The following is a 14930-nucleotide window of genomic DNA, read 5'->3' on the forward strand; positions in this document are numbered from 1 at the left end:
TAAGAATTTCTGGGGGCAAGCGGGGATACTTGCTTAGATGTACTAATTTCCTATGCAAATATTAACATTGATTTATATATATATATATATATATATATATAAGATTTTGTTCTAAGTGAAAAACAAAGATATTTAAAGTATGTATATCTGTTTAAAACATTTATTTTATAAGATAAAGTGTTTAAATGTGGAGGGCTCAAAAGTGTATATATGTGTATACATGTGTATATATTTATGTATGTACATAAAGATTTACCCATATAAACACATAAACATGTATACACATATAAACATACATAGAAATATATAAATAAATGACATGCCATTTACCATATCCCTTTTAATTCATATTTATACATCTATTTAAATATTATATTTAAAGGGACAGTCTAGTCCAAAATAAACTTGTATGATTCAGATAGAGAATGTAATTTTAAACAATTTTCCAATTTACTTTTATCACCAATTTTACTTTGTTCTCTTGGTATTCTTAGTTGAAAGCTAAACCTAGGAGGTTCATATGCTAATTTCTAAGCCCTTGAAGGCTGCCTCTTCTCTCAGGGCATTTTGACAGTTTTTCACCACTAGAGGGTGTTAGTTCATGTGTGTCATATAGATAACATTATGCTCACACACGTGGAGTTCAGGTGAGCCAGCTATGATTGGCTAAAATGGATGTCTGTTGAAAGAACTAAAATAAGGGGGCAGTCTGCAGAGGCTTAGATACAAGGTAATCACAGAGGTAAAAAGTGTATTTATATAACTGTGTTGGTTGTGCAACACTAGGGAATGGGTTATAAAGGGCTTATCTATATTTTTAAACAATAGACTGTCCCTTTAAATTATATATATAAACTTGTTTGTAGCCCTAACACTTTAGTTCAGATCTCAAGTGATGCTAACTTTTCTAGTGCTGTTATGCTTGAGCGCAACACATAATTTTCAGCCTGTAATGTGAGTGATGTTTATTGCGGCTGCGCTATCCATTTAAAGTATAGGGCATGCTGAGTTATGGGTGCTGCCAAGTTGTATGTTAAAGGGGCATGACACCCCAAAAATATTTTCATGATTCAGAAAAAGCATATCATGTTAACCAACTTTCCCATTTACTTGTATTATCTTGTTCGCTTTGTTCTCTTGGTATTTTTTGTTGAAAAGCATACCCAGGTAGGCTCAGAAGCTGGGAGCTAGCTGCTGATTGTTGGCTGCACATATATGTCTTGTCATTGGCTTACCAATGGGCTCAGCTAGCTCCCAGTCATTTATTGCTGCTCCTATAATAACAGATACCAAGAGAATGAAGCTAATTAGAATACAAACATATTGGAAAGTTGTTTAAAATTGTATGCTCTATCTGAATCATGAAAGACAATTTTTGGGTTTCATGTCCCTTTTAGTTTTCCTGGGTTTAAAGGTGTATTGCCTTTGCTGAGAACAGTTTGGTACAGTTAAAAAAACAGCTGCAAAAGTCACAACATAACAAGGATAATCTCTCTTTAAATATGGCTTTTCATGTCATTGATATAGGAGAGATATAAAATATAGTTAGTTACTTGCACTACATTTTCAATGGAAACATTCAATTGTTTGCAAGAAATATTTAGCATTCATTATATTTTTATATCACTTATTACATATTCAGGTCAACCGTCAACACGATGGGTTATCGTATGGCACTGAAATTGTTTTATTAACAGATGGAGAGGATAATTATGATACCAGGCTTTGTTATAACGATATAAAAGCCAGCGGTGCGATTGTAAATACCATCGCTGTGGACGGAGCTGCTACACTGCGACTTGAAGAAATTGCATCAATGACAGGTGAGTTTTAAAACAAGCTGTGCTGCATGTACGAGAAGAATAAATTTGTAATACTCAGATTATTTTTATTATTATTATTGTTTATTTATAAAGCAACAATATTTTTTGCAGCACTATACAATAGAAAACTTACAATGACACATCATGTTAAAGGGACAGTCAACACCAGAATGTTTGTTGTTTTAAAAGATAGATTATCCCTTTATTACCCGTTCCCTAGTTTTGCATAACCTAACCAACACAGTAATATTAATACACTTTTTACCTCTGTGATTACCTTGTATCTAAGACTCTGCAGACTGCCCCCATTTTTCAGTTCATTTGACAGACTTGCATTTTAGCCAATCAGTGGTCACTGCTCGGTAAATTCACGTTCATGAGCTCAATGTTATTTATATGAAACACATGAACTAACACCCTCTAGTGGTGAAAAACTGTCAAAATGCATTTAGATTAGAGGCCGCCTTCAAGGTCTAAGAAATTAGCATATGAACCTTCTAGGTTTAAAAATGTGTATATTCAAAACTGAAATGCATCCATGTGGATTCCAATTTTAGTTGGAACGTCCCTTTAACTTATTTTATCAAATTTGCTTCATTATTGTGGTATCCTTTGTTGAAGGAGCAGCAATATACTAATGAGAGCTTGCTGAACACATGGTGAAGCAATGAAAAGAGGAAATTTTGTGAAGCCACCAATCACCAGCTTTCACTCAGTAATGCATTGCTGTTCCTGAGCCTACCTAGGTATGCTCTTCAACTAAGGATAGCAAGAGAATAAAGCTAATTAGATCATAGGAGTAAATCATAAAGTTGTTTAAAACTACATGTTCTGTCTGAATCACAAAGAAAAAGTTTGGGGGTTTAAGTCCCTTTAAGGAACAATTTAAGTTTTTGAGATTAGAGAAAAAGTCTGAATGAGCAAGATAAATTGTTCCATATAATAGTTGCAGTTCTAGAAAAGTCTTGCAAATGAGAGTGTGAGGAAATAGTGAGAGATAAGGAGAAAAGTAAGTCTTGGGCAGAGTGGAGGGAGCGGGAGTATTTGCAGACAAGGGCAGATATATAGGAGGGTGCAGTTTTGGTGAGGGCTTTGTATGTTAGGGTCACAATTTTGAATGTTAATCTTGAGGCTAAGGGAACCCAGTGAAGGTTTTGGCAAAGAAGTGCAGCAGATGGGGAGCCTGGAACATTCATGATGGAATACAGTGGGGCAGGTAATAGCTTGAGAGACCAGAGAAGACAGAATTGCAGTAGTCAAGGTGGGAAATGATAAGGGAGTAATTCATTTTGTCAGACAATTACAAAGTATATAAAGATGGTAGTTTCATGACTGGTAAAATGTACATATTTTCTACATAGAATATTTATCTCTGTTTTTCTATCCTCTCTCTGGATTTAAAGGGACAGGGACATTAATGTTTATTTTCTGATTCAGACAGAGCATGGATGTTAGTGACAAATTAAAGACTCAGTTCAACATAGACTAAACTTGTTTTAGTGTCATTATGTCCCTTATTTATAAGTTTAATTAACTTGAACAAAAAAATCAGAAGACCACACAAGAAACTGAAATAAGAGGGTTTTTGAAGGTACTAAACAAATAATTATAAATATGCTGATTTTTTTTTTTTTTTTTTTTATTCTGCAGCATGGTGCATGTGCAGATGAATTTGCTGGGAAACCTTATAGCAATGTGCAAAAAATGTTTTGTGGTAGGGAGCAGAAAATAAAAATGTTTTAACCGAAATGTAGAAAAAATTAGTGATGCAGAGATTGTTAACAGAAGGTTCCCCCCAACACTTCCCTCAGAGTCCCCGGCAGGACTCAGCCTCAGGAGTCAGTCAACTTAAGTATAAATAACTTGAAAAAAAATAAAAATATTATGCTACAAATTGCAGGAGTCTCGAGCGCTCGATCTAGGGTTGAATTGCGGCATTGGGTTGTCAGTTAGTCCGCCCCCTGTCCTGCTGTCCTGTCCCTCCCTGATTGCAGTTCTGGCCTGGTTTGGTAAATAAGTTTATTGAATATATTAGCAGCGTGCAACATAAAAATTGTATACGGCATGCTGCAATAATATTCAATAAACTTCAACAATAGATCTGGAAGGATGATTCACTTACATCACAGCCAGCAGCAGTAGCTGGCAACTGGCAAGTCGGTGTCTCTGGTCTTGGTCTCTCTCTCCTGGTGATGATCGGCCCTGATTGTCTCCCCCCAACAAGAGGCAGCTATGAGAGCTGCCTAAATGGGGGCTTATAGGCCACCCTGAGCTTCCAACTACCAGTGGGTGGCGCTGGCGCTCGCTGCTCATAGCCAAACCATTAAGCATGTTGCGCAATGGAGAGAGGCAAACTTGCTCACTGCCTCTCTCCATAGCTAAACAACATGGACCATTTTTTTTTTTTTTTACAATTATTAAATATTTTCTTTGCCCATATGACAGGTGAGGTCATTGCCTTACCTGCCTCCCCTGACTGCACATCCCTGATATATATATATATATATATATATATACATATACATATATATAGACATATATATATATATATATTTATTTTTATATATATATATATATATATATATATATATAATTATATACATACATACATATCAGGCTATTTAGAATTTTGCAGGCTTTATTAAACACATGGTACATCTAACCCAGCAGACACAGCACAACATAATACAAAAACACAAACTATTATTACAAAACCCTCCCCACAAATATGACAGTTCCTTTAAGTTATATCCTTGATGTCAATTACTTTGTTAAATCTCTCTCTCTCCTTGTGTTTTTCTATTAGGGTATTAAGTATTTTAAGTGTTTTGAGAAAAGCTTGTTACCATCTAACAACAATTACGCTTTGCCTAATGTACTTATAAGTACAAATTGCTATGGTTTTTTGCACATTTAGTGTACCTAAAATAAGATTGACACTGTGCATATTTAATATGATTTATTCTGGTGTAGTTTACATACAAATTTTACATTTTTAATAAAAATAAAATAAAATACAATATTTGGTGAACAATTTCGTTACGATTTTTGATACACCTTAACATACAATTTTTCCTGTCTATTTTTATGTAAATAGTTTAATTATTCATTTTTTATGATTTTTAAATTGCAAATTTTATTGTGCACATTAAAATACAGTATACACCTGTTTTAAGGGTAAAAAGTGGCTTTATAGAATTTCACTAGAGAAATAGAAGGGCTGGTGAGCATTCTTATAGAATCTCCCCAGCCCAGAGAGTTTTATAAAATCAGCCTCTTCGTGTTATTACACTGTATTTTGTATTATGCAATTGCTACCGTATCTAGTGTTCTTTTAGGTACAAGGTCATTTTTCACCAATAAACTATAAAAATAGCTGATTGTGATTTTTTTGCTATCAAAAATAATTCAGCATCCATTAACATACTGATCATTATTAAACAATAGATGGTGATCAACCACTAAGACCATTTGCATTATTAGATTAAAATAACATTTTGAAAAGTACTAATCTAAAGATATTTTTGTTTTCAGGAGGAGTAAATTTTTTAGCAAAAGATGTGAAAGCAAATGATTTGATTGATGCTTTCACTGGGATATCATCTAAAAATGGGGATATATCTAATCAGGCTATACAGGTGATGTTTTTTATTTGAATATAATGTATTGTTTGTTTCTGATATGTGCATGATATTTGGTATCTTTATATGAAATGCAAGAATGTAAGTTTAGATGCCGGCCCATTTTTGGTGAACAACCTGGGTTGTTCTTGCTGATAGGTGGATAAATTGATCCACCAATAAAAAAGTGCTGTCCAGAGGTCTGAATAAAAAAAAAAAACTTAGATGCCTTCTTTTTCAAATAAAGATAACAAGAGAATGAAGAAAAATGATAATAGGAGTAAATGAGAAAGTTGCTTAAAATTGCATGCTCTATCTGGATCACGAAATAAAAAAATTTGGGTTCAGTGTCCCTTTAAATTAATTTGTCATTATTATTTTTGCTTTCAATGCAGAAAATTTGGAACTTTACAATCTAAACTTAAATGGTAATAAAGAAAATAAATAAAAATATATAAAAATAAAAAAATTAAAAATAAATAAATACATATATATCAATGGACTGTAACAGAGATCCTAACAAACAAACTAAACAGAGAGAAATAAAAGATAAAACAAAACAAAAACACTACTGCCTGAAATAAAGAATAAATAATAAAGAATAAATAATAAAGCAGAATTATACACACACAATCTACACCCCCTGTTTTCTTGGATGATAACAGATACCTCTGCACTGGGGGGTACCATTATGGTGGAATAAAGAGTATCTAGTTAAATACAAATATATAAATAAAAATGTATAAACAAATAAATGGGTAAGTAAACACATAAACAAAAAGGCACAAGCATTTCAGACCACAAATAAGCATTTTGCAACCATTTCCAGCACTCACCCAAATTCTAAATATCATATAGTAAATACAAATAGTAAATATGTTTTAGCAAATCAGCAAAGACCATGGAAGTGAGTATCACTTTAATTGGATATAATAATAAAACGTATTTTTGCATGCATAATCATATAAATGCAATACTGCAAAGGCATGTTGCTTGTAAAGATTATTGTGAAATTAGTAATATTTAGTAGACGTGTACAGGATTTTTTTTTTATTTAGCCTGAAAGATTTGTTTAACCCCTCAGGGGCACAGCTTCAGCTTGCTCAATTGTTCCATGATGGAATAATGTTGTCATTGATCATTAAGGGTTTAATATTTTTAACAATGTTAAGTTTGGACAAATTTGTTCATGTGGGTGTTCAGTTCGGCTGAATATTGTTTACAGATTGGTTACTATTATTTCCATTAGGAACAACAAATGTGTTACTAAATTTAACAAAAAACTTACATTATAAAATCAGAACACTTAAAGGGACACTGTACCCAAAAATTTTCTTTTGTGATTCAGATTGAGCATGAAATTTTAAGCAACTTTCTAATTTACTCCTATTATCAAATTTTTTTCATTCTCTTGGTATCTTTATTTGAAATGCAAGAATGTAAGTTTAGACGCCGGCCCATTTTTGGTGAACAACCTGGGTTGTCCTTGCTGATTGGTGGATAAATTCATCCACCAATAAAAAAAGTGCTGTCCAGAGTACTGAAACCAAAAAAAAGCTTAGATGCCTTCTTTTTCAAGTAATGATAGCAAGAGAACGAAGAAAAGTTGATAATAGGAGTAAATTAGAAAGTTGCTTAAAATTGCATGCTCTTTCTGAATTACAAAAGAAAAAAATTGGGTTCAGTGTCCCTTTAAAAGAGACAAATTTTCAATGCCAATAGAACATTGTGGACTCAGATCCTTTATAAAAGTTTATCTAATGATTTTTATACAAAATTCACCGTTAAGGTATATGGGGATTGTTGTAGTTAAATCATTTGATAAGCTTTTCTAAAGGAATGTAATTTACCTTATAACTGCTGTTTTCTTGTAGCCTACCTTCACCTCTCTGGACCTTCTGACTATTTGATTTGCATCTAAGCTTTTTTAGTCAAAAAGATTGAAAATGTGTGAGCATCCCCTAGTCTCCCACCTCCCTATGACAGGTTAAGGCTTGACTGAACAAGACTGTATAACTAAAAACAACACTTACTGCCTGACATCAATCATATGTAATACTAAGGCACAATTGGGCAGGGGACCTGGACACATGAATAGTTAGACCCTCTTTACATCATTACAACCTAAGGAGCTGATTAGTTAAACTTAAATAGCTCCTTTTCACTTTCTCTTCCACTGCCTTTTCCTGTGTTTATTTTGGTGGCAAATAATAGGAATGAATAAACTAATTGTTTTGGTCAAGCAAACCTCCTTCCTTCATCTACTTAATTCTATAAATGTATTTGACTGCTTATATAGTGGAAGAATCGCCCCATTTACATTAATTCAGACAAATCTATCTTTGTCCAAAGCCAAATGCACACATCTTGTAGAACTTGATTATACCTCCTGTCTGATTAATCAGTTCATATGAAACATCATTAAATTGATTGGACAATGCAGCACATGTTCCAGTTGATTTTTAAAATTATTTAAAATCATATACATTCAATACTGCAAAAGCAAAGCAAAAGTCAAATATAAACTTTCATGGTTCACATAGAGCATGCAATTTTAAATAACTTTCCAATTTACTACTATTATCTAAATGTTTCTTCTCCTAGTATCCTTTGTTGTAAAGCATATCTATGTATGCTCAGGGACAGCAATGCACTCCTGGGAGCTAGGTTGTGATTGGATAAAAAAATGTATATAACTGTCTTAATCAGAGTAGGAATCTTGCTCACCTTAAAAATATTTTTTTCCCCCAAAAAAGTGAGAAAATGATATATAAAACAATAGGTGGCACAATTGAATTGCTAGGTTGTGATTGGTTGCTGCACATATATGCCTCTTATCATTGGTTTGCCAAACGTTTCCAGCTAGCTCCTAGAAGGGCATTGCTGCTCCGTCAAAAAAGGCTACCAAGAGAATGAAGCAAATTTGATAACATAAGTAAATTGGAAAGTTGTTTAAAAGGATATGCTCTATCGGAATCATGAAAGAAAAGTTTGTGATTTTATATCCCTTGTAATGTAGCCGTGTCTCATGCCTACCTCAAACTTGTTTTGCATAAGGATTACACTTATTTTAAGGACTGCACATAGAGTTTAGCATTTAGGAGTACTTTCGAACTTCAAAATGGCTCATTTTGGGGCAAAATGCCTCACCATTTTTGTTTTGGTTGTCTTTTCAGGCTTGATTCTAGTTAAAATGTTTACCTGATACTGAGGTATTCTTTTATCAACAGGAACATGGGGGTCAGGACCAATAGTATGTGGATAACACTACTGTGTCCTTTATTCTATTTCAAGCAGTAGAGTTTTGTTGTTGCTTTACCATTGGGGTTTATTATTATGGAATATATTCCCTTTATCACTCCTCAGTTAATAGTGTTAAGTAACAGCATCTATCCATTCTGATTCAGGAGTTTATTTTTACATCAACAACAAATACTTTTTAAATGCACCAACTTTTTCATTTTTTTTTTCTTGTTTATTTTTCCCCATCTTTACATTATGAGATGGTTGCAGAAGGGTTTAATATACCCTGGCACTACTAGAGCTCTTATTTTGTTTGACAATTTAAACCCATCCAACTTTGCCCTAAAGGGCTTATCCATGTCCATAAAAAAACCTGATTTCACTGGACTTCCCAATCATACACCAGAATTATATTGACTCCCTAGGTCACATAGATATGACTCTGGAAGGTACATATGTAGATTAACTAAGTTTATTTTTATAATGTTGTCCTAATAGATTCTTTAAATTATGCAAAATGATTATGTACAACATCACCTCTATATGGAATTTATTTTGTTTGTTTATTTATATTGTCGCAGCTGGAAAGCACTGCCTTAGACACTGCACCAAATAACTGTTTGAATGGCACTGTCATCATTGACAACACTGTGGGGAAAGAAACCTTTTTTCTGGTAACTTGGAAAAGTGCAGTACCAGATATTACTTTACAAAACCCAAATGGAACAATATTTACTGCTGCAAACTTCTCCACTGACTCGGTTTCCAAATCAAGTAGACTTGCAATCCCTGGAACAGCAGAGGTAGATAATCATGGTTTAAGTTACCTAAAGATGTTCTTGTGTATCTAGTTATGTTTCACTGGTATTTCCCATGTCATTGGGAGGCAATGCAGTTCTTTAGCTACTTTATTGCTCAAGTTGAATTTCTTCAAGATTGTTTAAATGCTGCAATGATTTAGATTCAAGAATGTCTCAGCAGTGCCTCAAACCATCATGAGCAGGGTACTATATGCTGAAGAATGATATAAACATTAAGAAAAGGGAAACCATGTGTAAAATGTTATGTTGTATCAACTCTGGAAAGACAGAACACTTGGGCTGTTGACATCTGAGATTTTTGTGGCATTAGATATTGGATAGTGATGGCCACCAGTAGTAGATCTGCCATTGAAATGTTATATTTAAGTAATGTATTTGGAGAAATTATACAGGACTTCAAGTGGGTGTTAAGGTATGTACTTAAAGGAACTGTGCCTTCTTTATATAATGTGATTTAATAGCTCTAATAATTACAGTTTTTTATGTTTTTGTTTTTAGAGTGGAACTTGGCATTACAGCCTTTGCAACAAATTTACAGCAAAACAAGTTTTAAGCATCATAGTGAGCTCCAAGGCAGCTGATGTAAATGTTCCACCAATTGTTGTCAATGCCCACATGGGCAGCGACATAAATCAGCACCCCAGCCCAATGGTCGTCTATGCATCAGTGAATCAAGGGCTTTTACCAGTAAAGGGAGCAAAGGTGACAGCGACTATTGAGTCAGTGATGAGTAGTGCTGTCACTCTAGAGCTTTTGGATAATGGAGCAGGTAATTTACATGTTATTTAAAGGGGACTATCATATAACATGTAGCAGTAATTTAGGAAATGAAGTTAATAGTGCAGGTAAATAACTCCATTAGCTATTATTTTGAGAAGCCCTAAAATCAAAATCAAATTTTAAATAATTACCATTAAATAACTTTAGAAAGTTACTAAACTTTGAAAACTATTTTTAATAACTAACCTTGTCTTTTTTTGTACAAATACATGAACGGCATATTTCTTTAACAATAGATGGGTTGAGAATGTCTGTGCTCACAGGGGCAGACAGAAAATGAGCTGCATCTGCTGCCCTGGCTGTTGTGTAACCAATCACCCCAGAACAGGGCCTTTTATGCATCGATAAGAAATATCAGGATAGTTTATAACCGCTGATACTTAAAAGGACAATACACTGTAAAATTATTTTTCCTTTAATGTGTTTCCAATGATTTGTTATAGCAGCTGCAGAGTATAAAATGTATAAGAAATATAAAATAGCTGTTGTTGTTCTTTGAGACCTCGACCCATAAAAATGAAAGGAGCGATTTGTAAACAATTTAATACACTCCAGCAAAAAAACTGGATCACTGGGAACAAATTAAAGGGAGACATATTTAGGGTAGGGTACCTCAAAGCTGCCTTCCCTGTGAGATAACTGGAGCCCAATGTGTGAAATATACTTAAAAGTATATGAAACCCATTTTTTTTTTCTTTCACGATTCAGATAGAGCATGCAATTTTAAGCAACTTTCTAATTTACTCCTTTTCTTTGTTCTTATGTTATCTTTATTTGAAAAGCAGAAATGAAATGTAAGCCTAGGAGCCAGCCCATTTTTGGTTCAGTACGCTGTGTAGTGCTTGTTGATTGGTGGCCACATTAAGCCACCAATCAGCAAGTGCTACCCACTCTTTCTTATTTGGCTTACTGATACCTATTTCACATTTTTTTGTTTTTTTTTAAATATTGTGATGTAATTTTCAAAATAGCCTCCTAAAAGGACAGTGTACTATAAAATTGTTTTTTTCCTTTAATGTGTTTCCATAAATCCATGGTTCCATGAGTGTAAAATGCAAGAGAAATTGCTTCTTTAGGTATAATTTTGTATATGAAATAGCTGTTTTTGTTCTTTGACACTGCGGGCCGATTTATCAATGTCTGTCCGACATGAAATGCTGTAGCGTATCATGTTCGACTGACATAGCTGAATGCCGACAGCATATGCTGTCAGCATTTAACATTACACAAGCAGGTCTGGTGAACTGCTTGTGCAATGCTGCCCCCTGCAGATTTGTGGCCAATCGGCCACTAGCAGTGGGTGTCAATCAATTAGATCGTATATGATCGGACGGATTGATGTCCGCAGCCTCAGTGGCAACGGACCAGTTAAACCTGAGCTTGCGCAGAAACAGTGGCATCAGGGGCCATTCTGCCCTTGATAAATAAGCCCCTGCAACTCACCAAGATGGGTTGAGTTTGTAGATAAATCAGATCTTCTTATGTTATAACTTTCTGTACACATACATGCTTCATTATCTTATCTCTGTTTGTATACCAAATCCCATTGCTCCTAAACAACAATTGGAAATTAACATTTTATTACTTATCTCATTTACCATCCCTGTAATTTCCTCTGATGTCTAGGTTTGCACAGCTTTTTTTATAGCCTATATTTAAAGGGACACTCAATCAAAATTAAACTTTCATTATTCAGATAGAGCATTCTATTTTAAACAACTTTTGAATTTACTTCCATTAACTAACTGTGCACAGTCTTTTTATATTTACATTTTTTGAGTCACCAGCTCCTACTGAGCATGTGCAAGAATAAGTGTGTATGCATTTGTGAATGGCTGATGGCTGTCACATGGTACGTGTATGCATTTGGGATTGGCTGATGGCTGTCACATGGTACAGGGGGAGTGGAAAAGACATAACTTTTAAAATTGTCAGAAAAAAATCTACTACTCATTTGAAGTTCAGACTAAGTGCTATTGCATTGTCTTGTTATCTTGCATTTGTTGATTATGCAAATCTACTGTTTTGACTGGTCCTTTAAGTATAGAAAACATTCAGTATAAGTATGAATACCACAGGCAAAATCAGCTATTTCAGATGCTGCTATAAAGGTAAATTATCTATTTGTAACAATTCAATACACTCCAGCAGGTAAAATGGATCATTGGGAACACATATGTTATGGAATCATATTCCCCTATACTAATTACTAAAATAAAAATATACTGAATAACTGTTGAGGGGTTTGATTGACTATATAAATACATATAACTATATTATTCTTTTTTTATACCTTTTAGGTGCTGATATTGTAAAGAATGATGGCGTCTACTCTAGATATTTCTTCAATGTTACAGTAAATGGACGATATAATTTAAAGATTCGGGCAGAAAGCAAACAGAATAGAAGCCGCCTAGCGTTCCCAAGGAGTCACGCTCTTTATGTACCTGGTTATGTAGAGAATGGTAGAAACAGATTTTCTATTGTTGATGATTTCAGTTTAATTAAAATGAGTAATAATGGATAATTAGCTATTATTTGTCATCTGATAAATAATAAATACAGGGCTAGATTACAAGTGGAGCGCAAATGATTTCACAAGGGTTTTTGCGATAGTTTGAGCTCTGTTTAAATTGCACTCAATTGTGATTTACGCTAGAATCCTTACTGCAATCTCAGAGTGGGTTAACTGTTTTCTGAAAAGATACAAAACACATCAAAAATACATTACAAAGTACATGTAAACTCATAATAACACCATGTAATAAAAATACATTACAAAGTACATGTAAACGCATAATAACACCATCTAATAACAATACATTACAAAGTACATGTAAACTCATAATAACACCATCTAATAACAATACATTACAAAGTACATGTAAACTCATAATAACACCATCTAATAACAATACATTACAAAGTACATGTAAACTCATAATAACACCATCTAATAACAATACATTACAAAGTACATGTAAACTCATAATAACACCATCTAATAACAATACATTACAAAGTGCATGTAAACTCATAATAACACCATCTAATAACAATACATTACAAAGTACATGTAAACTCATAATAACACCATCTAATAACAATACATTACAAAGTGCATGTAAACTCATAATAACACCATCTAACCTAATAACAATACATTACAAAGTACATGTAAACTCATAATAACACCAACTAATAACAATACATTACAAAGTACATGTAAACTCATAATAACACCATCTAATAACAATACATTACAAAGTGCATGTAAACTCATAATAACACCATCTAATAACAATACATTACAAAGTACATGTAAACTCATAATAACACCATCTAATAACAATACATTACAAAGTACATGTAAACTCATAATAACACCATCTAATAACAATACATTACAAAGTGCATGTAAACTCATAATAACACCATCTAATAACAATACATTACAAAGTACATGTAAACTCATAATAACACCATCTAATAACAATACATTACAAAGTACATGTAAACTCATAATAACACCATCTAATAACAATACATTACAAAGTACATGTAAACTCATAATAACACCATCTAATAACAATACATTACAAAGTACATGTAAACTCATAATAACACCATCTAACCTAATAACAATACATTACAAAGTGCATGTAAACTCATAATAACACCATCTAATAACAATACATTACAAAGTACATGTAAACTCATAATAACACCATCTAATAAAAATACATTACAAAGTACATGTAAACTCATAATAACACCATCTAATAACAATAAATTACAAAGTACATGTAACCATCTAACAAGAATGATTTAAAAAAAATATTGTACACAAAAGTTATAAGGGATCAAAGATATGAGATCTCGGGTGTTAGAAAAAAAATGGCTGCAAAGGACTTTGAGATACATACATCTACATGTCTAATGATGTACAGTATATGTATGTGTGTATATATATATATATATATATATATATATATATATCTCAAAATAACAAGAGTATTGCATTGAGCAATAATACTGTTTTTATTGGACTGCACCTTCGAATGAACTTACACAGACACTCAATCAAAAACCACTGTGAAACAAAATACTGCACCCCTGTTGGTCACCATTTTACCCAACGAAACCACTCCATCCAATACCTCAAAATCAAAATTCTCAGAGGCAACTTCAAAAACACCATGGAAAGAAAAACCTTTGAAATGAAAATGATAATGCACTTCAACTTGTTTAATGCTGGACTAAATGTGGACTCTGGATTCTTAACACATTATCAAAAATTTTTGTAATGTACTTTCATTTAGTCAATTACATTGTATATTCCACACTCTTTATACATAGGTACACAGGTAAGCCTATGTCCACACTTTTGTCTTTTTTTAACTTTTGTATTCCCCCTGTATATACAATTTCACATCTTTATAGATATTGATTCAATGTTGATATATAACTTTGTCAGTATATGCTCTATGTAAAGCTATATATTTCCCCTGTCTGTTCTCCTACACTGGACACTGTCTGCCTGTTACCTAAGCCCCCCTCATGATTTTTACGACACCTCCTCCTATCCCTGCACTTTCTGTCTTCTTAGCTATTCTGTGTTTTAAAATATAATCTGTAAATTA

The 14930-nt window shown here is 33.2% G+C and overlaps 1 protein-coding gene across 1 annotated transcript in view; it reads left to right on the top strand.

Moving 5' to 3' along the window:
* The window catches only part of LOC128640676 (calcium-activated chloride channel regulator 1-like), a 43952-nt gene that overhangs the window by 23973 nt on the left and 5049 nt on the right, over window positions 1–14930 (top strand). Inside the window, exons 8-12 of the mRNA XM_053693107.1 lie at window positions 1643–1823; window positions 5358–5461; window positions 9268–9489; window positions 10006–10276; window positions 12588–12752. Of these exons, the coding sequence (XP_053549082.1) occupies window positions 1643–1823; window positions 5358–5461; window positions 9268–9489; window positions 10006–10276; window positions 12588–12752 (943 nt within the window). The remainder of the gene's footprint in view (window positions 1–1642; window positions 1824–5357; window positions 5462–9267; window positions 9490–10005; window positions 10277–12587; window positions 12753–14930) is intronic.

This window comes from Bombina bombina, chromosome 10, assembly GCF_027579735.1.
Source record: "Bombina bombina isolate aBomBom1 chromosome 10, aBomBom1.pri, whole genome shotgun sequence".
Classification (NCBI taxonomy): domain Eukaryota; kingdom Metazoa; phylum Chordata; class Amphibia; order Anura; family Bombinatoridae; genus Bombina; species Bombina bombina.